Source organism: Erinaceus europaeus, chromosome 2 (assembly GCF_950295315.1).
Source record: "Erinaceus europaeus chromosome 2, mEriEur2.1, whole genome shotgun sequence".
In the NCBI taxonomy this organism is placed as follows: Eukaryota; Metazoa; Chordata; class Mammalia; order Eulipotyphla; family Erinaceidae; genus Erinaceus; species Erinaceus europaeus.
In genome coordinates this window covers 132,485,989-132,512,926 of record NC_080163.1, presented here as the reverse complement: position 1 = coordinate 132,512,926, position 26,938 = coordinate 132,485,989, and the positions used below count along the sequence as shown (strand labels likewise).

Here is a 26,938-nt window from a genome sequence, read left to right as displayed (position 1 = left end):
TGTGCACTGTGGCGAGCGCGTCGACGGCGGCCCTTCCCCCACCTGAAGCCGCGAGTGGGTGACAGGCCCCGGACTCGGCGCGTCACCGCCGCCGCCCGGCGCCCTGGCCCGACCTGGCACCCAGCCACGAGTGGAGGCGGTGCCTCTCCAGGTGGGAGGGAGCCCGGCAGCTCAGCGGGGCCCGGGGTCCGCGGACGAGAGGAGGGATGGGCTCGTGCACGCGCGGGGCGGGAGCTCAAACTTCCGCGACTCGCAGGCGGTGTGGACCCGCAGGGCGGGGCGGGGCGGGGCGGGGCGGGGCGGGAGGCGCTCCCGGGACGCGGGCGGCGGCGGCGAGCGCTCCCCTCCTTCCTCGCTTTGTCGGGAGGAGCCTTCGCTTCCGACGGGCGGGGCCGGGGCGGCGGGTGACCTGGAGCTCGGAACTCGGCCGGGACTCCTCAGTGGAGGTTTTTGTTTCCATTTGCCTTCTGAATCTGCTCACTTGTAGCGTGGCATGCCGGCATTTGGAATTGACTTGTATTTGACTTGACTGCTCTTGGCCCCCGAAGGCTTCCCCGCTTAGGGTTCGGAAGAGGTAACTTGAGAATGGATTGATTTTTTTTTTTAATTTTTTATTTTTGGAGAAGCTGACACTTTCTTTGTTGACTTATAATGGTTATATTTAATTGGGCGCAGTAGATACTTTTGTGATGTTGTGCATTCAAGCCTGGCGCGTTCTGCTCCCCCACCCCATGCCCTTTCGTTTGTTTTCATTGGCAACACTTTTTTTTTTTTTTAATAATCTCAACGAAAGAATTCTATTTTTCTAGACTTTATTCTTTAGACTTTTTAAAAAGTCATTAGTGAGAGGTTGGGCGGTGGCGCACCTGCTAGAGTACACAGCACACACATTACAGAGCGGAAGGACCCAGGTTCAAGTCCGCAGTCTCCACCTGCAGCGGTGAAGTCGTGCTGCAGGTGTCTCTCTCCTCTATCTCTCCCATCTCTCTGTGTCTGTTGTCTCCATGAAATAAATAAAATATTTAAAATTTCTTATTAGTGATTTAACATTATTTTCCAGAATTATCAGGATTTAGGAGTATTTTCATGCCCACACTTGGTGCATGCAATCACTACACCATCACCATTATTCTTTAGAGAGAGAACCAGAGCATCACTGGTACATGTACTGCTAGGGATGGAGCTCAAGACTTCTTGCTCGAGGGTCCAACACTTTATCTGCTGCACCGTCTCCACAACCACTAAACTTCTTTTATAGGTGTTTTTTTTTTTCCTGTTGAAAATGAAATCTTTATTATTTATTTCATTTTTACCAGAGCAGTGCTCAGCTCTAGCTTATGATGGTGCAGGGGTGGGGTGAGGGGAGTTTGAACCTAGGACTTCCGAGCCTCAGGCACGAGAGTCTCTTTGCATAACCAGTATGCTATCTACCCCTGACGTATTTCAGTTTTTAAAAAATCTTTATTTACTTATTGGATAAGCCAGAAATTGAGAGGGAAGGGGGAGATAAGAGTGGAGACAGACACCTGCAGCACTGCTTTACCATTTGCAAAGCTTTCCCTCTGCAGGTGGGGGCTGGGGGCTCGAATCTGGGTCCTTGTACATTGCAACATGTGCGCTCAACCAGGTGCACCACCACCTGGTCCCTATTTCAATTTTTTATTGATATTTTCTACTCTTATTTTATATATTTGGTAGTTCCTCCTCTTCCTCCTTAGTGTCATTAATACGACTTTGGGGTTTTTTGTTGTTGTTTTGCTTTTCTATTTTTTTTTTTTTTGACAGGACAGAATTGAGGGGAGGAGGAGATAGGGAGAAAGACTCCTGTAGACTGCTCACAGCCTCTACAGGTGGGAAGCGGAGGGCGGGGGGAGGACGACTCCAACTTGGGTCCGCGAGCATGATAATGTATGCGCTTGCTCTTTTATGTATTTATTTATTTATTTTTTGCCTCCAGGGTCATTGCTGAGGCTCAATGCCAGCACCATGAATCCACTGCTCGTAGAGGCCATCTTCCCCCCCCCCCTTTTGTTGCCCTTGCCGTTGCAGCCCTGCTGTAGTCATCACTGTTGTTGTTGGTGGTGTTTGTTGTTGGACAGGACAGAGAGAAATCGAGAGAGGAGGGGAAGACAGAGAGAGAGACACACACACATGCAGACCTGCTTTACCACCTGTGAAGCGACCCTCCTGCAGGTGGGGAGCCGGGGGCTCGAACCCGGATTCCTACGCGGGTCCCTGCACCTTGAGCCACGTGCGCCCAACCCGCTGAGCTACAGCCCAACCCCCTGCTCTTTTTTTTAATATGAGAACAAAGGGGAGAGAAATGCTCGCAGCAAGACTACACCTTCTGTGATGTTTTTGCTGCCCCCTTGTGGTGCTTGGGATCAAACCCAGAGCCTCTTGAATCTGCTTAACCCCTAAGCCCTTTATTTCCCCAGCCCTTTGGGTTCAATAGACTTTGTTTTTCCTGATTTCCTTCCTTCCTTCCTTCCTTCCTTCCTTCCTTTTTTTCTATCTCTCCTTACTTCCTTCTTTCTTTCCCTTTCTTTCTTTCTTTCTTCCTTTTTTTTTTTTATACTTTATTTTTTCTAACGAAATACAGAGATACAGAGCAAAAGATACAGAAAGCCCAGAACACTGCTCAGCTCTGGTTTATGGGGGTACTGGGGATTGAACCTGCAATATACAGCTTCAGACATGAAAAGTCTTTTGCATAACCATTATACATTCTCCCCTGCCCAGTTAGAAGACTTTTTAAAAAACATCTTTTAAAAAAATTTTATTCCCTTTTGTTGCCCTTATTTTTTATTGTTGTGGTTATCGTTGTTGTTGCTATTGATGACATCGTTATTGGATAGGACAGAGAGAAATGGAGAGAAATGGGAAGACAGAGAGGGGGAGAGAAAGATAGACACCTGCAGACCTGCTTCACCACCTGTGAAGCGACTCCCCAGCAGGTGGGGAGCCGGGGGCTGGAACCGGGATCCTTATGCCGGTCCTTGCGCTGTGAGCCACCTGAGCTTAACCTTCTGCGCTACCGTCGGATTCCCAACCCACTGCGCTACCTCCCGACTCCCAGAAGACTTAAATTTACAGATGTTTGGGATTTTTCTATTATTGACTCAATACTTTCTGTTTTAGTCAAAGACTGCATATTTGTATATATGTAGCAAACTTGTCCCTAATTTGCTTTCTTTAAATATTTTGAAGTTAAGGGAGTCGGGCTGTAGCACCGAGGGTTAAGCGCAAGGTGGCACAAAGCACAAGGACTGCCGTAAGGATCCCAGTTGGAGCCCCCGGCTGCCTACCTGCAGGGGAGTCGCTTCACAAGCAGTGAAGCAGGTCTGCAGGTGTCTTTCTCTCCCTCTCTCTGTCTTCCCCTCCTTTCTCCATTTCTCTCTGTCCTATCCAACAACAACATCACTAACAACTACAACAATAAAACAAGGGCAACAAAAGGGAATAAATAAAATTTTTAAAAAATATTTATTTTATTTATTTATTCCCTTTTGTTGCCCTTGTTGTTTTATTGTTGTAGTTATGATTGTTGTTGTCGTTGTTGGATAGGACAGAGAGAAATGGAGAGAGGAGGGGAAGACAGAGAGGAGGAGAGAAAGACACCTGCAGACCTGCTTCACCGCTTGTGAAGCGACGCCCCTGCAGGTGGGGAGCCGGGGTTCGAACCGGGATCATTATGCCGGTCCTTGCGCTTTGCGCCACCTGCGCTTAACCCGCTGCGCTACAGCCCGACTCCCAAATAAATATTTTTTAAAAAGAAAAAAAATTTTGTTTATGTTACCACTAAGAATATGTTCTTTCATGTATATTGTGCTGGGGTGGGGGCATCAGTAAATATTAAATGGGTTAGAGTAGTTGATATTGTGGTTTAGTTTTTTTGTTTTGTTTTGCCTCTAGGGTTATTGCTGAGGCTCGGTGCAGGCACGATGAATACACTGCTCCTAATGGCCATTGTTTACATTTTTAAAAAAATATGTTTATTTATTTGTTCCCTTTTATTGCCCTTGTTGTTTTATTGTTGTTGTTATTGGTGTCATCATTGCTGGATAGGACAGAGAGAAATGGAGAGAGGAGGGGAAGACAGAGAGGAAGAGAGAAAACATCTGCAGACCTGATTCACCGCTTCTGAAGTGACTCCCCTGCAGGTGGGGAGCCGGGGGCTCGAACTGGGAGCCTTATGCCGGTTCTTGCACTTTGCTCCACGTGCGTGTAACCCTGGCGCTATCACCCGACTCCCCCCTTTTTTTTAATACCACTTTGTACTTTAGGGGTATTTTTATGGTTCTTTTTTTTTTTTTTTTTTTTTGGTCATTTCTAGGGCTTCACTCTGAATTTTTTCAATAGAGACACCAGAAAAACAATATACTAGTAAATGAAAGATGGGCACTGATTTTTTAAATATGGTTCCTCTATACACAGTATGTGTTTCATCTGGCTATTTTAGTGGCTTACTAAATTTAGTTTTCAGTGACATGAATATGATTGGCTATTTGTGTCTTTTTGGGTTAATTAAAAAAAAGTTATATCTATTCTGCTTGTGTAAATTATCTGGACTTCTTGAGTCTTTAGTTATATTTAACTTTAAATTTTTTTTTAATATTTATTTATTTATTCCCTTTTGTTGCCCTTGCTGTTTTATTGTTATAGTTATTAATGTTGTCATTGTTGTTGGATAGGACAGAGAGAAATGGAAAGAGGAGGGGGAAGACAGAAAGAGGGAGAGAAAGACAGACACCTGCAGACCTGCTTCACTACTTGTAAAGTGACTCCCCTGCAGGTGGGGAGCCAGGGCTTGAACCGGGATCCTTATGCCAGTCCTTGCTCTTTGCGCCACCTGCGCTTAACCTGCTGCTCTACAGCCCAACTCCCAGTTATTTAATTTTTATGTTGTCCTGGAAAATGAACCAAAGGCATTGTGTATGTGCATTACCATGCCTCCCTAAACCAGTTTTTCATTTATTTGAGAGGAACAACAGCGTAACACTTTTCCACCAGTCATGGAGCTTCTCTCTAGGTCTGCAGGTGTCTATCTTTCTCTCCCCCTCTCTGTCTTCCCCTCCTCTCTCGATTTCTCTCTATCCTATCCAACAACGACGACCTCAATAACAGTAATAATAACCACGACAACGATAAAACAACAAGGGCAACAAAAAGGGAAAAAATTAGTCTCCAGGAGCAGTGGATTAGTGGTGCTGCAGGCACCGAGCCCTAGCAATAACCCTGGATGCAAAAAAAAAACAAAAAAACCAACAATAATAACCACCACCACAATAAAAAAACAAGGGCAACAAAAGGGGAAAAAAACCCACTTGCAGGGAGTCGCTTCACAAGCGGTGAAGTAGGTGTCTATCTGTCTCTCCCCCTCTTTGTCTTCCTCTCCTCTCTCGATTTCTCTCTTTCCTATCCAACAACAATGACAGCAATAACAACAATAATAATAACAATGATAAACAACAAGGGCAACAAAAGGGGAAAATGGCAAAAAGAAAAAAAAGAGGCTATCTCTCTTTCTGGAAAAAAAAAAGTTCTACCAATATTTTTTTCTAAGTATTTGATAGTTTCTGGTCTAACATCCAAGACCTTGGTCCACTTTGAGTTTACTTTCATGTGTGGTGAAAGGTAGTGGTTCAGTTTCATTCTTCTGCACATTTCAATCCAGTTTCCCTTTAAAAAAAATTATTATACTTATTTATTGAGTAGAGACGGCCAGAAATCAAAAGGGAAGGGGGTGACAGGGAGAGAGAGGGAGAGAGAGACACCTGCAGCCCTGCTCCAACACTTGCAAAGCTTTCCCCCTGCATATAGGGACTGGGGGATTTGAATCTGGGTCCTTGTGCATTGTAATATGTGCACTCATCAGGTGCGCCACCACCCAGCCCCGTTTCCCTTTTTAAAAATATCCTCTTTATTTTAATGAGAGAGAGAGAGATACTGACACTGAGAGAGAGACCAGAGCAAACTGCTCAGCTCTGGCTTATGGTTGTGCTGGGAACTGAACTTCAGACTTCAGAGCCTCAGGCATGAAAGTCTTTTGTATAACCATTATGCTGTTTCCACAGCCCTCAATCCAGTTTTTCCAAAACTATTTGTTGAGGAGACTTCTTCCATTTAATAATTAGGGCCCATTGTCAAGAATTAGATGTTCATAGGTGTGGGGACTTGGTCAGCCATTTTAATATGTGCCTTGGTGATCATAGATTTAGATCCTTTCTTGTGTACATATGTGTGTGTGTGTGATTTATTTATTTGTCCATTAATGATAGAACAAATATCACTCTGACATATGCAATGCCAGGGATTGAAATCAGGACCTAACTTCAGAGTCCAATGCTTTGTCTATTTCACCACCTCCTGAGCTGCTGTATTTATTTATTTATTTATTATTATTTTTTACCAGAACACTGCTCAGCTCTGGTTTATGGTGGTACAGGGGATTGAACCTGGGACTTTGGAGCCTCAGGCAGGGAGTCTGTGTTTGCATAACCATTATGCTATGGATTTATTTTTCATTGAACTTCCTGGATCTGGGGAGTCTAGCTCTTTTATTTATTTATTTATTTATTTATTTATTTATTTATTTAGTCTAGCTCTTTTAATTTGAAGATCTTCAGCTAATATTTTTTTAAATTTGTATTTTATTTAAGAAAGGATAAATTAACAAAACCATAGGATAGGAGGGGTACAACTCCACACAATTCCCACCACCCAATCTCCATATCCCATCCCCTCCCCTGATAGCTTTCCCATTCTCTGTCCCTCTGGGAGCATGGAGCCAGGGTCATTGTGGGTTGCAGAAGTGGAAGGTCTGGCTTCTGTAATTGCTTTCCCGCTAATATTTTTTTAAACAGGAACTCTGTCCCTTTTCATTTCTTTTTTTTTTTTTGTATCATTTCTTTTTTTAAATTAATTATTTATTCCCTTTTGTTGCCCTTGTTGTTTTATTGTTGTAGTTATTATTGTTGTTGTTATTGATGTCATCATTGTTGGATAGGACAGAGAGAAATGGAGAGAAGAGGGGAAGACGGAGAAGGGGAGAGAAAGATAGATACCTGCAGACCTGCTTCACCGCCTGTGAAGCGACCCCCTTGCAGGTGGAGAGCCGGGGGCTCCAACCAGGATCCTTACGCTGGTCTTTGGGCTTTGCACCACCTGTGCTTAACCCGCTGCGCTACCACCGGACTCCTGTCCATTTTCATTTCTTCTTCTTCTTTTTTTTTTTGTTTTTTAACCAGAGCACTGCTCAGCTCTGACTTACGTGCTGGGGAGCCTCATGCATTAGAGTCTCTATGTATAACCATTATGCTATCTTACCCCCCCCCCATTTCCTTTTCCTTTCCATTTTTTGCACCCCTATGATGTGAGTGTTGCTCCTTTTGGTGCTCCTGTGGGTGGGGGCCAGTGGTGTGAACCGGGGCCCTCATGCATGGTAATATACACTCTGTTGGTTCCTCTTTTTGCTGTTCTTTTTTGCTCTATGTACTTTATTTTCCTGCTCTCCAGTTCAGCCTTTGGTGTGTGTCTTCCTAAAGATGTTTTCTTCTTTTTTTTTTTGCTTTTATTTATTTATTTATTTATTTATTTATTTATTTATTTATTTTTAGTTCAGTCACTGTACTCTTCATTTCTTTGATCTTTGTTAATGAATTTTTCTGTAATTTCCCTAATCATCTCTTATTTTCATGAATATCTTTAGAACTGTATCTTTGAAGTCTTCACCAGCAGTTTTATATAACTGTTGAATTGGGTTTTATCAAAGCCTCTCATTTTAATTTTTATTAAATGATAATTATTTAATAAGCCTTCAATGCAGTTGGTTTCTTCTGTCATCCCATTATGTTTGAGTCTCTGTGAAGACCAGGCTCAGTAATCTGTGTTTGGATGGATCTGGGCAGTGACAAGGGATTTACAGCCGATTTTTCTGTTTTCTCTCCTCCCTACTCCCACCATGAAGTTGTTGACAGAGTTGTAATAGAGGAAGAACCAGTCTTGATTGTGGGTCAGGCCTTGTGGGCAGTAGCAGAGGTAACCAGGCCAACAAGTCAGGCAGCAGGGGCCCACTGCAGTGAAGAGGTGGCAGGAGCCTCGCCAGAACTGGGCAGCAGCCACAGAGCCGGCCAGGGCGTCAGTGAGTGGCGGTGACAGAGTCCCCACTCTGGTGAGCTGCCACTGCAGAAGCAGCCAACTGGGTAGGTGGGCAGTGGTGACGAAGGCCCAGTAGGGCAAGTGGCTGCAGTGGTAGTGCCTGTCCAAGTAGTTGGAATCAAGTCCTTAGTGGGTGTTTACCTTTGCTCTGAAGATCTCTCTGCCACCACTGTCTGCATTCCTGACATTTTTCTGTTACTTTATTTCAGCGCTAAGCTTGTTTTTATGCTGGTTGTTTTTTTATTCCCCTACATAAATTGTAGTTTATGTTTGGTGGCAGTGGCCAAAGAAGACAGGGTCTGCTGATCCAGTACTTTCTGGCTTGAAGTAGCTTTATAATATTTTGTTGAGGGTGATATATGTACAGCAACCTGATTTTTTTTTCCTTTTTGTTGCCCTTATTGTTTAACATTGTTGTGGTTATTGATGTTGTTGTTGGATAGGACAGAGAAATGCAAGAGGAGGGGAAGACAGAGGGAGAGAGAAAGACAGACACCTGCAGACCTGCTTCACTACCTGTGAAGCGACTCCTCTGCAGGTGGGGAGCTGGGGGCTCTAACCGGGGTCCTTGCGCTTTGCGCCATGTGTGCTTAATCCACTGCGCCACTGCCCGACTCCCTGCAACCTGATCTTTTATGCCCCTTTTGAAGAGGCAAAAGGAATGAAGAAAGAGGTGATATTTTCCCAGGACATTGTAGGAGTATTTAGACAGTTATTCTAGGAGTCCAGAGATAAGTCTCATCTTTAATAACAATACCTTTTTTTCCTTATTTCAGTTCTACCTTCATAATCTCTGCTTTCACACCAAATCTACAGAAAATGAACAAATCTGAGGTGAGTTGTTTACTCCTAATTAAAAATTTTTTAAAATTATCTTTATTCATTTATTAGATAGAGACAGCCAGAAATCAAGTGGGAAGGGGGTGGTAGAGAGGGAGAGAGACAGAGAGACACCTGCTACACTGCTTCATCACTTGCAAAGCTTTCCCCCTGCAGGTGGGGACCTGGGGCTTGAACCTGGGTCTCTGTACATTGTAACATGCACACTCAACCAGGAGCGTCACCACCTGGCCCCTCTGTTTTGTTTTTCAGTGTGTTTGAGAAAGTTTATAAGGATTCAGAGACTGAAATAGGAAAGTATAGATGAGTAAACTCCAAGAAAATATAGAAAGAATAACTGATTGAGTAGCAGCAGCCAAGAAGTAAGCCAAGTTACTGTCTTAGTTTGATTTTTGTTGTTATTTCGAGGCTATCACTGGTTCAGACTGAGCTTTCCAGGTGGGGGAAGGGATATGACAGGCTTAAGCCTGAGTCACACACTTGGCCAACGTACTCTGGTGAGCTATGTTGCCAGCCCTTGGGGTGGCTGGGGCTGGTCCTCCATTGTTGAGACTTGGAAAAGAAAATTTTGTGCAGTTGCCTCTGAACTGTTTACTGTAGACTGAGAGGAGCCTGGAGGGTCGGGGTAGACAGCATAATGGTTCAAAGAGACTTTCAAGCTCTGAAGTCCCAGGTTAAATCCCCCATACCTCCATAAGCCAGGAAGAGAGAGAGAGAGAGAGAGAGAAGAGAGAGGAGAGAGAGGAGAGAGAGGAGAGAGAGAGAGAGAGGCGAGGCACCTGGATTTGGCGGAAAAAATTATTTTGGAGACCAGTGAGATAGTTTCACCTGGAAGGTGACCTGCTTTGTTTTCAGTAGACCACCTGGCAGGTGTACAGCACTGGAGGAAGCTTAGTAGTGGTGAAGCCCCAGTGATAACAAGAAACATTTTCTGTGTTTATTTTGTTGTAGACACAACTCAGCTTTGAGCTTAGCCCCCACCATACTGAAGGAGGCTTCAATGCTATGGTGTCTTAATTTTTTACCAGAGCATTAATCAGCTCTGCATTATGGTGGTGTGGGGGATTGAACCTGGGACTTAAGAGCTTCAGGCAAAAGAGTCTCTTTGCATAACCATTGTACTATCTTTTCTTCTTTAAAGATTTTTTTTTTTAAATATTTATTCCTTTTTTGTGTTGCCCTTGTTCTTATTGTTGTAGTTATTATTGTTGTTATTGATGTCATTGTTGGATAGGACAGAGAAAAATCAAGAGAGGAGGGGAAGACAGAGAGGGGGAGAGAAAGATAGACACCTGCAGACCTGCTTCACTGCCTGTGAAGCGACTCCCCTGCAGGTGGGGAGCCGGGGTCTCAAACCAGGATCCTTACACCGGTTCTTGTGCTTTGCACTATGTGCACTTAACCCACTGTGCTACCACCTGACTCCCAACCATTGTACTTATCTACTCCCAACCTATGGTGTCTTTCTTACTCTTTTTCTCTCTGTCTCTGAATAAGTCAACCTGGAGTGGTAAAACTCCAGTGAGGACCAAAAACGAAGTTTCTTGTGCTGGAGCTTCTGAACTCCAAAGGTTGAAACTGGGCCTTGGGGAACATGGCCTGTTACCGCTGCCCAAGCGGGTGAGTCCAGTTTGATACCCTGACTTGAAAAAAAAAATTCCTGGACTATAGTACCACTGGGGATATTTGTGGTGGTGGTGGTGTTGTTTTTCATTGAGGATGTTGTTTATTGTTCTTTTGTTTGTTTTCCAGGGGGACTAGTGTTTACTGAAACAAAGTAGGAATAAAAAGATACACACTTTAAGGCTGTGTTGGCCTATAGAGACAAAGGGCCTAGGCTTACTGTTCTCAAACCATTCGGGCTGTGCAAAAAAGTGTTACTGCCCTGGCCATGCTCACTCCCCAGACATCAATTATAAGTATCATTTTCTTGGTTCTCTAGCATTAGGTCTGGATAAAATGTGTGGACCTTTCTTTGCACAGATGATGCTGCAGGCAGCATCCCCAGTAATGATCCAAATTAAAGGCAGCTTTATATAGCCTGTATGGTTATTGTGTATAGTGTTCTTCAGTGCAAGTGTGAGATATTATTGTGGGTCTCTTGATTTTCCAATCAAATAAGCATAACACTTCAGTTATTATTTGGTGTGTATTTAAATTCTCTCCTACATTCCCACAAGTACCACTATCATTACTTGACTAGCTTTTTAGAATTTATTTTCACATGTCTATACAAGTTAAGATGTAGTTTATGGTAAGTTGACATTTTAATAATACTGGTCTGTTTACTTGTGTTTTGCTTCTAGTCAGTCTACTGAATTTTTAAAAAATATTTATTTATTCCCTTTTGTTGCCCTTGTTTTATTGTTGTAGTTATTGCTGTTGTTATTGGTTTTGTCATTGTTGGATAGGACAGAGAGAAATGGAGAGAGGAGGGGAAGACAGAGAGGGGGAGAGAAAGGTAGACACCTGCAGACCTACCTGCTTCACCACCTGTGAAATGACTCCCCTGCAGGTGGGGAGCCGGGGGCTCGAACCGGGTTCCTTAAGCCAGTCCTGCACTTTGCACCATGTGGCTTAACCCGCTGCACTACCACCCAGCTCCCAGTCTACTGAATTTTTAAGGGAAGTTTAGAATTTGCAGAATATTTAAGTGAAGACAATTCCTATTACATACTTCCTCATTCACCACCCCCAACACAATGGCCTGTATCATTAATCTTTTGATGATTGATGATCTAGTGTACTTACTAGGAGTCAGGAGCCAATATTGATACTTTAACAAAATGTCATAGATACAATTAGGTTTTACTCTTTGTGTTGTACATTCCTTGGAATGAAGTACATACTCACTTTAAAGTATACAAAGTAGTTTCTGTGCCCTAAAAATCCCTCCATGTTCTTCCTGTTTATCGTTCTGTCCACCTCCCTAAGACCCTGGCAACCACTGATTTTTTTTTTCTTTCTCCTTAGTTGGGTCATTTCTAAAATGTCAGAGAGTTGGACTCACATAGTATGTAGTCTTTTCGGGAGTCAAGCGCACATGGCGCAAAGCGCAAGGACCAGTGTGAGGATCCCAGTTTGAGCCCTCGGCTCCCCACCTGCAGGGAGTCGCTTCATAGGTGATGAAGCAGGTCTGCAGGTGTTTATCTTTCTCTGCCCCTCTGTCTTCCTCTCCTCTCTCCATTTCTCTCTGTCCTATCTTACAACAACGACATCAATAACAACAATAATAACTACAACAACAATGAAAAACATCAAGGACAACAAAAGGGAAAATAAATTAAAAATTAAAAAAAAATTTTAAAAAGTACGTAGTCTTTTCAGATTGGTTTCTTTGATTAGTGGTGATGCATTTAAGGATCTTCATATTTTTAAAATATTTTTATCTATTGTTGGATAGAGAGAGAGAAATTGAGAGGGGAGGAGGAGATAGGGAGAGAGACTTGAGAGACACTTGCAGTGGGTGGGAGTAAATGGCATAGTGGTTATGCAAAGAGACTCTCATCCCTGAGGCTCCAAAGTCCTAAATTCCATCAATTCCCTGCACTACCATAAGCCAGAGCTGACCAGTGCTCTGGTAAGAAAAAAAAAAAAAAGATATCTCAAGGGGCCAGGTGGTGGTGCACCTGGGTGAGTTCATATGTTACAATGCACAAGGACCCTTGTTTGAACCCCCGGTTCCCACGTGCCAGGGGAAAGCTTTATAAGTAGTAAAGCAGTGTTGCAAGTATCTCTCAGTGTCTCTCCTTCTCTGTCACCCCCTTCCCTCTCAACTTCTGACTGTGTCTATCTGAAAAATAAAGATTAGAGAGAGAGAGAGAGAGGGAGAGATCTGCAGCCTTGCGTTACTGCTGATGAAGCTTCCCCTCTGCAGGTGGGGAGCTGGGAGACTGAACCTGGGTAGTTCATGTGCACATGTTCATGTGCCTGGCCCCTGGTCTTCATATTTGTTCATGCCTTGACTTAATCATTCTTATTAGCACTGAATAATATTCTGTTGTCTATATGCACCACAGTTTATTGTAGGACATCTTGGTGGTTTTTATCAACACTGCCAGCACTGCTTCATCAGTCATAAAGCATTCCTCCTACAGGTAGGGACCAGGGGCTTAAACCTGGGTCCTTGTGCATTGTAATATGTGCACCCAATCAGGTGCAGCACTGCCCAGCCCGTAGAATACATTTGCATATATAAATCCCTAGGTTGAATCACTGCCACTGTATATGAATCAGCAGTACTCTGATCTCTCTTATTAAACAATATTAATAAAATAAGGCCAGAGAGATAACCCACCTGGAGCATATCTGACTTGTCACATATGTGACCTGGGTTCAAACTCAGCTTTTCCTGCACTGAAGGAAGCTTCAGTGCTATGATGTCTTTCGAACTCTGTCTCTGACTCTTTCTATCTGAAAGAGTTGGCCTGGAGCAGTAAAGTCCCAACAATAGTTGTTGTTTGAATAAAATTAAATTTAAATATTATTTTAAGGAATTGGAAGTTAAGTCACCCAGTAGAGGACAGCCCTTTGCCATGTGCAAGAGCCCAGGATCAAGCCCCCCACACCACATGGGGATGCAATTCACAGGGAAACTTCTTGTGTGGTGGAGTAGTTCTATGGTGGTGGTGGTGGTGGGTGGTGGGTGGTGGTGGTGGTGGTGTGTGTGTGTGTGTCTTCCCCTATCTGATGTTGAAAGAAAGGGGGTGGGGCAGAATCCACAGCCTTTGAGGTAGTGCAGTGGCTTGATCTTTGAACTTGTCCAATCAGGTGTGTCCTAAGTTTGATCCTGGCATCACATATTGATAAGATTTTGTTGTTGTTGTTGACCACTAGAACATCACCATCATGCACCCACTTTTTCAGACAGAGAGAGGAAAAAACACCACAGCACCTCCATTGCAATAGAGACTGGCCTCAAGCCTGGGTCATGTGCATGGCAAAATAAGTGCACTATCTAGGTCATATATTTTGCCAACTCAATAAAAGAATCTTTTTTTAAAAAAAATAAAACAAATTGAGGGACGAGGGAGAGATAGACACCTATGATACTGCTTCACCTCTTGTGAAACTTCAGCCCTGCAGGTGGGAGCTGGGAGCTCAAACCCAGGTCTTTGTATATGGTAATGTGTGTGTCCAATCAGGTGTGTCACTGCCTAGCCTTAAAATAATCTTTTAAGGGGAGTCGGGCAGTAGCACAGTGGGTTAAGCGCAGGTGGCGCAAAGCACAAGGACCGGCATAAGGATCCCGGTTCGAGCCCCGGCTCCCCACCTGCAGGGGAGTCACTTTGTAGACAGTGAAGCAGGTCTGCAGGTGTCTATCTCTCTCTCCACCTTTCTGTCTTACCCTCCTCTCTCCATTTCTCTCTGTCCTACCCAAGAACGACGACATCAAGAACAACAACAATAATAACTACAAAAATAAAACAAGGGCAACAAAAGGGAATAAATATTTTTTTTTTTAAAAAAAGAATCTTTAGGGGGTCGGGTGGTGGCGCAGTGGGTTAAGCGCACGTGGCGCTAAGTGCAGGGACCGGCATAAGGATCCCGGTTTGAGCCCCGGCTCCCCACCTGCAGGGGAGTCGCTTCACGGGCGGTGAAGCAGGTCTGCAGGTGTCTATCTTTCTCTCCCCTCTCTCTCTGTCTTCCCCTCCTTTCTCCATTTCTCTCTGTCCTATCCAACAACAAAGCAACGTCAACAATGGCAATAATAACCGCAACGAGGCTACAACAACTAGGGCAACAAAAAGGGGGCAAAATGGCCTCCAGGAGCGGTGGATTCATGGTGCAGGCACCGAGCCCAGCAATAACCCTGGAGGAAAAAAAAAAAAAAAAATCTTTAAAAAAAATAAATCAATTTGAAGAAGGATAGAAAATTGGATCCGAAGGACTGCTCAGGTGACAAGACCCTGTGCTCATTCCCCAAAAGATTTTTTTCCCCCAGCACTGCTCTGCTCTGGCTCTGGGACCTTTGATGCCTTGAGTATGAAAGTCTTTTTGCATAGCCACTATGCTATCTCCCCAACCCTCCCCAAATGAACCCACTGCTCCCAGCAGCCATTTTATTGATAAGACAGAGAAATTGAGGGGAGGGGGAGACATGCATGATTACCATGCTTTACATGGTAATGTGTGCACTTAACCAGCAGTGCCACCTCTTCCCACCCAGAGCCTCTTAAAAGACATTTTTGCCTCCAGGGTACTTGGTGTCTATACACACACCTCCACTATTTCTGGTGGCTATTATTATTATTATTATTATTATTTCTTTGATAGAGGGGATAAAAACAGGAGAGACAACTGTAGCACTGCTTATGAAGCTTTGTCACCCTCAGGTGGGGACTGAGGGCCTGAATCTTGGTCCTTGTGCGTGGTAACTTGTTCTCCACAGGTGAGCCATCACCCACCTGTCTCAAAGACTTTTTAGATATACATTTATGAGAGAAAGACTGAGGCCAAAGTATCACTGTGCCCTGACAGGCAAAACTCTGGATGGTGAGGAATGCTTTTGTGTTTTTCTATCCTGTCTATAAATGTATGGAAAGAATAAAAAATTAGTCCACGTAAGTGACTAAGTGCAGGACCGAACCCCACAGTTCATTCCTTGCAAGGCACACACTAAAGCAAGTGGGCCATTTTGTATTTTTTTCTGCTTCTAAACTCACTGGTCAGCTGCCAACTCTCAAGATTAGATCCTGCCACTTTTGTGAGGTGAGAGTTAATGAGTGTCATCTGATCCAGGACAGCATGGTAGCAGGGGAGAAATAGATGTTATCTGTATATGCTCACAAGACAAACCAAGTACAGGTAAGAATCTGGGCCAATATCTTCTCTTAAGGTTATAAAGATGATTCAAGGTTGGGTGGGGGTGGAGGGGTACAAAACAATTTATGCAACAGATTTTCATGCCTAAGGCTCTGAGGTTATAGATTCAGTCTTTAGCACCACTGTAAGCCAGAGATAAACAGTACTCTGGTTAAAAAATGACTCACTGATTACAGCCTCTTGTTGACAGTTGTCAAAATAGACCTGCCTTTTGAATCACACCCTCTAGTCTATGACACAATTTTATTTTAGTAAAATAATCTCTGATCTTGTAATCTCTAATCTTTTCCTTGGGATTTCTTTCAGCTGTCACTGATTCTTTGCCCATCTCATGTCTTTGTCCTTTTGTATTACTATTGTTTTATTAGAGTTCACTTTTCAGTTGCTTGAAAAAGGAACCACGAGATATATTTGCATATTTATTATAAGCAGAACAAGAAATATTTATTAAATTGAAAGTACAAATTAGTAAAATACACTCCAAAGGGGTTGAAACAGGCTATCCCAAGATGGAAGGCAGGCAACGTTTGCATTTTTAAAAAATATTAATTTTTTTTATATTAAAAAATATTTATTTATTCCCTTTTGTTGCCCCTGTTGTTTTATTGTTGTTGTTGTTACTATTGTTGTTGTTATTGATGTTGTTGTTGGATAGGACAGAAAGAAATCAAGAGAGGAGGAGAAGACAGAGGGGGAGAGATAGACACCTGCGGAACTGCTTCACCGCCTGTGAAGCAACTCCCCTGAAGGTGGGGAGCCGGGGGCTGGAACCAGGATCCTTATGCTGGTCCTTGCACTTTGCGCCACCTGTGCTTAACCTGCTGCACTACCGCCCGACTGATTCCCATTTGCATTTTTAGAAATGCCTTCATTCTGCTGACTCTAGCCTAATAGCTAGGTGTGAATGAGAATTTTTCTCTTCCTCATTTTATTCTGTGCTAGGCATCTACCTTAAGAACTTGGACATCTACTTTGCCTGCTCCCCCCACCCCACACACACCCTTCAGAGCTTTGCTTTGGCTTCACATTTGCACACTTCCTCCCACTCCCTACTTGAACTGTTTCTTTGTGCCATGGTTTAGAAAACACCTTTGAAGACATTATAATTTGGTATGGAATTCAAGGTTGAAACTTAACTGTTGCTCCTTCCTTCCTCATCAGTGTGGGTGAAGGATCTCTTCGTGTATGTCCTCCTTTCAGTAATTAGAACTCTGCAATGGCTACTCTTAAGTGCCTCCAAGCCATTGATTTTGTCCAGCCTTTTGTTTTCCTTTCTCAGAATTTTGAAATCATTGCTTTTTAGTGTTGTAGTCACGTAGTTCAAATGCCTTTCTACTTATCAGACTATGATTAGTGGTTTTTTCTTTTTTTAAAAAATATATTTATTTATTATTTATTCCCTTTTGTTGCCCTTGTTTTATTGTTGTAGTTATGATTGGTGTCGTTGTTGTTGGATAGGACAGAGAGAAATGGAGAGAGGAAGGGGAGAGAAAGACACCTGCAGACCTGCTTCATCGCTTGTGAAGTGACTCCCATACAGGTGGGGAGCCGGGGGCTCGAACCGGGAACCTTATGCCGGTCCTTGTGCTCTGCACCATGTGTGCTTAGCCCGCTGTGCTATCGCCCGACTCCCGTTTTTTTTCTTTTTTACCTTTTTTTTTTCTTTTAATAGAAACAGATTGAGAGAGAAGGGGCATAGAAGCTTCCCTCCTGCAGGTAGAGACTAGCAGCCTAAAGATTTACTTAATCACATAGGAGAGAGAAGAATTCTAAGCACTACTTCAGAGATCAAACCTCGAAACTCAGACATACAAGTCCAGTGCTCTACCAGTAGGACTAGTTCCCTGACTGCAGTCATTTAATTTGACTTGTTTCCACAGATTGTTTTTGCTTTTCTTTACAGTTGTACTTCCTGTCTTGGTCTCCTTTGTTGCTGCTTGCTCTTCATTTAAATTACTTCATTCAGGGGGCTGGGCGGTAGCACAGTGGATTGAGCGCACAGGGCTCCAAATGTAAGGATTGCTGTAAGGATCTGGTTTGAGCCCCCAGCTCCCCACCTGCCAGGGAAGGGGGGGTTTGCTTCACTAGGGTGAAGCAGGTCTACAGGTGTCTGTTTTTCTCTCCCCTTCTCTTTTTTTTTATTTTATTTATTTATTCCCTTTTGTTGCCCTTGTTGTTTTATTGTTGTAGTTATTATTGTTGTTGGATAGGACAGAGAGAAATGAAGAGAGGAGGGGAAGACAGAGAGGAGGAGAGAAAGACACCTGCAGACCTGCTTCACCGCCTGTGAAGCGACTCCCCTGCAGGTGGGGAGCCGGGGTTCGAGCCGGGGTTCGAACCGGGATCCTTATGCCGGTCCTTGTGCTTTACGCCACCTGCGCTTAACCCGCTGTGCTACAGCCTGACTTCCCTCTCTCCCCTTCTCTGTCTTCCCCTCCTCTTCTCTCAGTTTCTCTCTGTCCTATCCTACAACAGCAGCAATAGCAACAACAGTGACAAGGGCAACAAAATGGACAAAATTGCCTCCAGGAACAGTGGATTCGTAGTGCAGACAGTGAGCCCCAGTGATAACCCTGGAGGCAGAAAAAAAATTACTTCACTCAATTTAAAATCATATTGACGGGAGTCGGGCTGTAGCGCAGCAGGTTAAGCGCAGGTGGCGCAAAGCACAAGGACCGGCATAAGGATCCCGGTTCGAACTCCGGCTCCCCGCCACGCAGATGGCGCAAAGCACAAGGACCGGCATAAGGATCCCGGTTCGAACCCCGGCTCCCCACCTGCAGGGGAGTCGCTTCACAGGCGGTGAAGCAGGTCTGCTCCTCCTCTCTGTCTTCCCCTCCTCTCTCCATTTCTCTCTGTCCTATCCAACAACGACAACAACAATAATAACTACAACAATAAAACAACAAGGGCAACAAAAGGGAATACATAAAATAAAATAAGAAAAAAATATATATAAATAATAAAATAAAATCATATTGACTACTAAAAATTTTCTCCTTGCCTATTATGAGTTGTATGCATTATTGATATCCCTGTGTCAACTTTTTATCTTTTTTTTTTTTTTTTTTGCCTCCAGGGTTATCACTGGGGCTCAGTGCCTGTGCTATGAATCCACTGTTTCTGGAGGCCATTTTTCCCATTTTTGTTGCCTTTTTTTTTTTTTGCTTTTTCTTTTAAATTTTTTAATTATCTTTATTTATTTATTGAATAGAGGCAGCCATAAATTGAGAGGGAAGGGAGTGATAGAGAGGGAGAGAGGCAGAGAGCCACCTGCAGCCCTGCTTTACCACTCACAAAGCTTTCCCCCTGCAGGTGGGGACCAGGGGCTTGAACCCAGGGCCTTGCACACTGTAATGTGTGCACTTAACCGGGTGCACCACCACCCGCCCCCTTGTTTTTTGTTATTATTGTTTTTGGATAGGACAGAGAGAGAAGTCGAGAGAGGAGGGGAAGACGGGGGAGAGAAAGATAGGCAGTTGCAGACCTGCTTCATTGCAGGTGAGGAGCTGGGGTCTCAAACCCGGATCCTTATGCTGTCCAGTTCTTGCACTTTGCGCCATGTGCACTTAACCTACTGCACTCCCGCCCAGCCCTCTCAACTTTTTTATCTTTTGAGTTTGTCTATTATAAAATAGGTATGTTGTGGGGGCTCGGCAGTAGCGCAGTGGGTTAAGCGCACGTGGCACAAAGTGCAAGGAATGGCTTAAGGATCCTGGTTTGAGCCCCCGGCTCCCCACCTGCAGGGGAGTCGCTTCACAGGCAGTGAAGCAGGTCTGCAGGTGTCTGTCTTTCTCTCCCCCTCTCTGTCTTCCCCTCCTCTCTCCATTTCTCCTTGTCCTGTCCAGCAGCAATGACAACAATAATAACAAGGGCAACAAAAGGGAAAAAATAGCCTCCAGGAGCAGTGGATTCATAGTACAGGCACTGAACCCCAGTGATAACCCTGGAGGCAAAAAAAAATGTTGTGGGGGGGCCAGGAGGTGGCACACCCAGTTAAGCACACATAGTACTATGTGTAAGGGCCTGGGTTCGAGTCCCACTTCCCACATGCAGCAGGGACATTCACAAACAGTGAAGCAGGTCTGCAGGTGTGTATCTTTCTCTCTCTTCTTCTATCTCCCCCTCCCTTTCAATTTCTCTGTCCTATCCAATAAAATGGAAAAAAAAAGGTATCGAGTCCCAGCAATAACCCTGGAGACAAAAAAGTAAATAAATAAAAAGAGTATGCTTAAGTGCTGACAAGATAGCTCGCCAGGAAAGGCTCCTGCCATGCACTCAATACAGGTTCAAGCTCAGACCCCACTGCACTGAGGGGGATACTTTGGATGCTGTGGTTTCTTTCCTTTTCTCCCTCTTTCTCTTATCTGAAAATTTTGGATAGGAGTAGTGAGTCCTGGTGATGAAAAAAATGTTTATTAAACTTTTCTTCTGAGTCTTAATCCTTTATTAGTATTTATTCTATTTTAATTAAATATGAAGTTAATCACAATTTATTTTCTTCCAAAAATATATTATGTTGTCAAAACTCCCAGGTTGCTTTTATCCAAAAAATCAGCTTCATCTTATTTTTTTTTATAATTTTTTATATTTATTTTTCCTTTTGTTGCCCTTGTCATTACTGTTGTTGTAGTTATTATTGTTGTTGTTATTGATGTCGTCGTTGTTAGATAAGACAGAGAGAAATGGAGAGAGGAGGGAAAGAGGGGGAGAGAAAGAGAGACAGCTGCAGACCTGCTTCATCTTATTAAACACTTCTTTTCCCCATTCCATATTTGCTTATTTTAAGTAAGTTTTGCTGACTTATTCTCTGTTGATTTTTGTATCCAACTGATTAAGTCTTGCTAGGTTTATTTATTTATTTATTTGTTATTGGATAGAGACAGAAAGAATTTGAGAGAGAAGGGGGAGATAGAGAGGAAGAGAGACAGAGACGCCTGCAGACCTGCTTCACCACATGTGGAGTGATTCCCCTGCAGGTGGGGATCCTGGGGCTCGAACTGGGATCCTTAGCTTGTCCTTGCGTTTTGTGCCACGTGCGCTTAACCCGCCCGAGTCCCTATTTTTTTTTTTTTTAATCAAGAGAGAAAAATGACCTCTGGGAATGGTAGTGGAGTCATATAAGCACCAAGCCCCAGTATAACCCCTGTGGCAAGAGATGAAAATGTTTTCCATGTTCTAGAATTTTCTGCATTTTGAAGATACTATCAGACGGCCATTGATTATTTAAGTCGGCTCACTTGGCGTTTTATTTTGAAGTGCTTGATTTTTTTTTTTTTTTTGCATTTATTCTGTCTGGGGTTAGTTGCGTTTCCTGAAAATATGTCAGCTGTTTTGAAAAAACCTCATTCTTCAAATATTGCTTCAGTTACAATCCTAGCAGGAGAGACATAGTGCAAATAGTTTAGATATTTTTAATTTGCCTCTTAGTGCCTCTTAAGCTTTGATATGGAAAATATTATCAGTTCTTTCTGTATTTCAGGTTTTGCTTTTTCTTTTTAACTAATCTGTACTAATCCTTTTGTCTAGTTTATTAAATTTAACTTTTTAAAAAATATTTATTGGGGGTTCGGCGGTGGTGCAGTGGGTTAAGAGCATGTGGCGCAAAGTGCAGGGACCGGCTAAGGATCCCAGTTCAAGCCCCCGGCTCCCCACCTGCAGGGGAGTCGCTTCACAGGCGGTGAAGCAGGTCTGCAGGTGTCTATCTTTCTCTCCTCCTCTCTGTCTTCCCCTTCTCTCTCATTTCTCTCTGTCCTATCCAACAACAAACAACATCAACAATGGCAATAATAATAACCACAACGAGGCTACAACAACAAGGGCAACAAAAAGGGGGCAAAATGGCCTCCAGGAGTGGTGGATTCATGTGCAGGCACCGAGCCCAGAAATAACCCTGGAGGGAAAAAATATATATTTATTTATTCCCTTTTGTTTTCCTTGTTTTTTTATTGTAATTCTTGTTGTCGTTACTGATGTCATCATTGTTGGATAGGACAAAGAGAAATGGAGAGAGATGGGGAAGACAGAGGGGGAGAGAAAGATACCTGCAGACCTGCTTCACCGCCTGTGAAGCAACTCCCCTGAAGGTGGGGAGCTGGGGGCTCGAACTGGGATCCTTAGGCTGGTCCTTGCGCTTTGCGCCACATGTGCTTAACCCACTGCACCACCGCCGAACCCCCAATAAATATTTTTTAAAAAGTTAAATTTAATAAACTAGACAAAAGGATTAGTACAGATTAGTTAAAAAGAAAAAGCAAAACCTGAAATACAGAAAGAACTGATAATATTTTCCATATCAAAGCTTTACATGCGCTTTACCCACTGCACCACCACCAGACTCCCTAAATTAAACTTTTGAGACTTACTATATTTCATGAGATAGAATGGCATTTGGCATATGGTGCTGGGCATTTAACTTAGGACTTAATGCCTTCAAATCTAAAGCTTTACTGCTATGTCATCTCTTAGATCACTCAACTATGTAATTTTTGTTTGTTTGTTTTTTGTTTTGCCACCAGAGTTATCCTTGAGGCTTGGTGCTTGGCACTATGAACTCACCACTCCTGGTGGCCTTTTAACCCCTCCCCCCATTTTTATTAGATAGGATAGATAAAAATTGGAGGGGAGAGGGAGAGAAAGATACCTCAGACCAGCTTCACTACTCATGAAGTTCCCCCTACAAGTGGGGAGCAGGGGCTCAAACATGGCTCCTTCCACATGGTAATGTGTGCGTTTAACTGGGTGCACCACCACCTGGCCCCAACTTTTTTTTTTTTTTTTTTTATCAGAGCACTGCTCAGCTGTGGTTTGTAGTGGTGCAGAGGATTGAACATGGGACCTTGGAGCCTCAAGCATGAGAGTCTCTTTGCATAATCATTATATTATCTATCCCCACCCTCAACTATGTTAAAAAAAATATTTATTTACTAAATGAGAATCAGAGCATCACTCTGGCATGTGTGGCTTAAGACCTTAAAGCATGTAAATCCTGTGAACCATTTTTTTTTTTTTTCCCTCCAGGGTTATCACTGGGTCTCAGTGCCTGCACAAATTCACTGCTCCTGGAGGCTGTTTTTCCTTTGTTGTTTATTGTCATCGTCATTATTATTGTTCTTATTGTCATTGTTGGATTGGACAGAGAGAAGTTGAGAGAGGAGGAGAAGACAGAGAGGGAAAGAGAAAGATAGACACCTGCAGACCTGCTTCACTGCTTATGAAGCAGCTCCCCTGTAGGTGGAGAGCCAGGGCTCAAACCGAGATCTTTACGCTGGTCCTTGTGCGTTGTGCCAAGTGCGCTTAACCCGCTGTGCTACCGCCTGGCCCCCAATCCTGTGAATCTTGGTGCTCTACAACTAAGCCACTTCCTTGATGACCCAACTGTGTATGTGTATAGAAGTTTATTTCAAAAGGTAGAGATTTTGACATGAGAGAGACCAGACCACCACTCTGGTACTCATAGTGCCAGGGATCAGACTGAGAGCCTCATTCATGCAAATCCTGTTCTACCAACTCACTGTTTTCCCTGGAGTCTTTTATGATCCAACCATTCCCTTTAGGGACACTGTTAGTGAAACTTCCCTTCTTGGTGCTCCCATGCGGTGGCCGAGGGCTCAAACCCAGGCCCTCTTATATGGTAAATCTCTACTGAATGAACTGTCTCCCAACCCCCTCAAATACACATATGTCTTTTAAATGTCTTTTCTAAGGTCTGAGAGATAACTCATCTGTTAGAGCTCACACGTTAGTATGGTGCTGCAGCACCCATGGGCACACCATGCATGAAAGTCCTGTAGTCCTGTGATGTCTCTCCTGTCTCCCTTTTTTTAAAAAAAAAATGTCCACAAGGAGCAGTGCAATTACATAGTTGCCACTGTCATACTGCTTCTTTTGGTGTCTCAGTACTAAATCCTCCTGTGCAAAAGCCTCTGAGTCCTTTACCTTTAAAAATTAAAGTGGAGGGCCTATAAGATAGCTTAGCCAGTAAAGTGCACACTTACCATGTGCATAAGGACCCAGGTTCAAGTCCTCCTTTCCCCTAAGAAGCACATGAGAGCATCAGGAAGCTCCATGAACTCTGGAGCAGTATTGTTTATTATTATTTTTTTTTATTTATAAAAAGGAAACATTAACAAAACCATAGGATAAGAAGGGCACATCTTCACACAATTCCCACCACCAGAACTCCATATCCCATCCCATTCCCTTCCCTGATAGCTTTCCTATTCTTTAACCCTCAGTGAGTATGGACCCAAGATCATCTGGGATGCAGAAGGTGGAAGGTCTGGCTTCTGTAATTGATTCCCCGCTGAACATGGGCTTTGACAGGTCGATCCATACTCCCAGCCTGTCTCTCTCTTTCCCTAGTGGGGTAGGGCTTCTGGAGCAGTATTGTAGGGTCTTTTTCTATCTCTCCTTCTGTCTCTATCTGAATTAAAAGGTTAAAAGGGGGACCGGGTGGTGGTGCACCTGATTGAGCGACATGTTACAGTGTGAAAGGACCTGGGTTCGAGCCCCTGACCCCCACCTGCAAGGGGAAAGCTTTGCGAGTGGTGAATCAGGGCTGCAGGTGTCTCTCTATCTTCTTCTTCCCTCTCAATTTCTGATGGTTTCTATTCAATAAATAAAGATAATAAAAAAATTATTTAAAAAATTTTTTTAAAGGTTAAAAAAAGTCCACTGGGCACAGTGGAATCATGCAGGTGTGAGGCCCAGATAGGCAAGAAAAAGTGGAAACTGACAACAAGTTACATTGCTAGATTAATGACTAGCTGGTTGACCTACTTTTTAAGCTTATTTTGCATGTGAAAGCAAAGAGCAAAGCTCTAGCTCCACTGTATGATACATGGTGTCACATGTAAATTTTCATAGCAAGTGACTTTCACACAACAAAAAAGTACATTTTTCTGTGTCCATTTCAGGGATCAGTTTCATTCACAGATGTGACTGTGGACTTCACTCAGGAGGAGTGGGAACAGCTGGACCCTTCCCAGAGGATCCTATACATGGATGTGATGCTGGAGAATTACAGCAATTTACTATCAGTGGGTAAGCACTGGCTTTCAGGGATAGCTTGATGTTAGCCCAGTAACATTAATGTTCTTTCTCATTTACCAAATTATGATCTGAAAGCACTGACAGTGTTTTGTGTTCTTTCCTAGAAGTGTGGAAGGCTGATGACCAGATAGAGAAGGAGCAGAGAGACCCAGATGAGCAGGCAAAGCAATTTGTCACCTTTAACAATCAGACCTCAACTGAGGAAAGAGGTAATATCTCTGAGAAAACATTTAATCTGAACACAGACTTTGCTTCTTTAAGACAAGTGCCCTATAAATATGACTTACATGAAAAATCCTTGAAGTATAATTCAGACTTACTTAATAATAGAAACTACACAAAAAAACAAGATGATGAGTGTACTGAATTTGGAAATGCACTCCTTTATGTAAAGGAAGAGAAAACCCACAATGGAGTGGAATACTCTGAGTACAATAAAAGTGGAAAAATCTTCAGTCATAAAGAAGGTATTTTTAAACATCAGAAAATTGGAAATTTGGTACAACCTTTTATTTGTAACTACTGTGACAAGGCTTTCTCCTTTAAGTCCCTCCTTGTTAGTCACAAGAGAATCCATACTGGAGAAAAGCCTTATGAATGCAATGTTTGTAAGAAAACCTTCTCCCACAAGGCAAACCTAATTAAGCATCAGAGAATTCATACCGGGGAGAAACCCTTTGAATGTCTTGAATGTGGAAAAGCTTTTACCCACCAGTCAAACCTCATCGTACACCAGAGAGCACATATGGAAAAGAAGCCATATGGATGCACTGAGTGTGGCAAGACATTTGCCCAAAAGTTTGAACTTACTACGCACCAGAGGATTCATACAGGAGAACGACCTTATGAATGTAACGAGTGTGCAAAGACCTTCTTCAAAAAATCCAACCTCATTATACATCAGAAAATACACACAGGGGAAAAACGCTATGAGTGCAATGAATGTGGAAAATCCTTTATCCAGAATTCACAGCTCATTATACACACAAGAACTCACACAGGAGAGAAACCCTATGAATGTACTGAATGTGGCAAAACATTCAGCCAGAGGTCAACTCTTAGATTACATTTGCGAATCCACACAGGAGAGAAACCATATGAGTGTTCTGAGTGTGGAAAGGCCTTCAGCAGGAAGTCACGACTCAGTGTCCACCAGAGAGTTCATATAGGGGAGAAGGCCTGAGGCTGCAGCCAGGTTGCACTATAAAAACCTGCTAGTGAGGAGGAAACTTCGTGAAGGTACTGGAGAAACATGAAAATTCATACTAGATACCATTTATTGACTCAGATAGTGTCTTTTAAATAAATTATGTTGCAAGATCAACCACCTGATCTAAAAAATATGTACCAGAATATGTTGAATTCCAAATAGACACACATAATATACTAGAGTGAACTTTTTAATTTTTTGAATTATTTAAGAGTCAACTATTCTGGGCAACAGCATAATCTACAGACTATCTTAAGAATGTAGTGTTCATGAATGAGATTGTGCCCCAAAACAAAAATGTGTATTTTAGATTTGCACATGTGAATTTTTAAAGTCACTGGGAGTTTGAAATGCTTGTTCTCAGATGATTAGGAGATGTCACCCAAGGTTTTTATATCACACATTATGCTTTTCAGCAATTTTACAAAATAGTATGCATTCCAGGTGAAATATGTAACAAACTATACAGTAGCATGGAGTGTACTTTTTTTCCTACTGCTTACTTACATGAATTGGTACAACCATTTGTTACTGAGCTGCCTCTTCAATAAACAGTGTTGTTAAATGTTTAGCTTGTTTCTGAGTTTGCTAAAATTTTTCAGGGAGCATTGTTTACATATATGTGGAAGCATGAGGTAATTCAGAGTGGATTATGAAGATGCAAGGAGGCAGATATGTCCCTCACTGTGCACCATAAAAGAAATAAAATCTGGGAGTCGGGTGGTAGCGCAGTGGGTTAAGCGCATGTGGAGCAAAGCGCAAGGACCAGTATAAAGATCCCAGTTGGAGCCCTGGCTCCCCATCTGCAGGGGAGTCGCTTCACAGGCGGTAAAGCAGGTCTGCAGGTGT

General features: G+C 43.2%; 1 protein-coding gene across 4 annotated transcripts; it reads left to right on the top strand.

The window, feature by feature from the left end:
- ZFP1 (ZFP1 zinc finger protein) lies at positions 1 to 26,658 on the top strand. Of its 4 annotated transcripts, none has more exons than XM_007527581.3 (4): positions 1 to 151; positions 8,937 to 8,994; positions 24,744 to 24,870; positions 24,984 to 26,658. In XM_007527581.3, exons 2-4 carry the CDS (start codon positions 8,980 to 8,982, stop codon positions 26,060 to 26,062), a joined length of 1,221 nt encoding a protein of 406 aa, XP_007527643.1. In that variant the 5' UTR covers positions 1 to 151; positions 8,937 to 8,979; the 3' UTR covers positions 26,063 to 26,658. The 4 variants fall into 4 exon arrangements, with proteins under 4 accessions (XP_007527643.1, XP_060041181.1, XP_060041182.1 ...); XM_060185198.1 differs by having other exon boundaries at positions 16 to 151; positions 24,763 to 24,870; XM_060185199.1 differs by lacking the exon at positions 1 to 151 and adding an exon at positions 186 to 574 and having other exon boundaries at positions 24,763 to 24,870.
- The last annotated feature ends 280 nt before the right edge of the window (positions 26,659 to 26,938 follow it).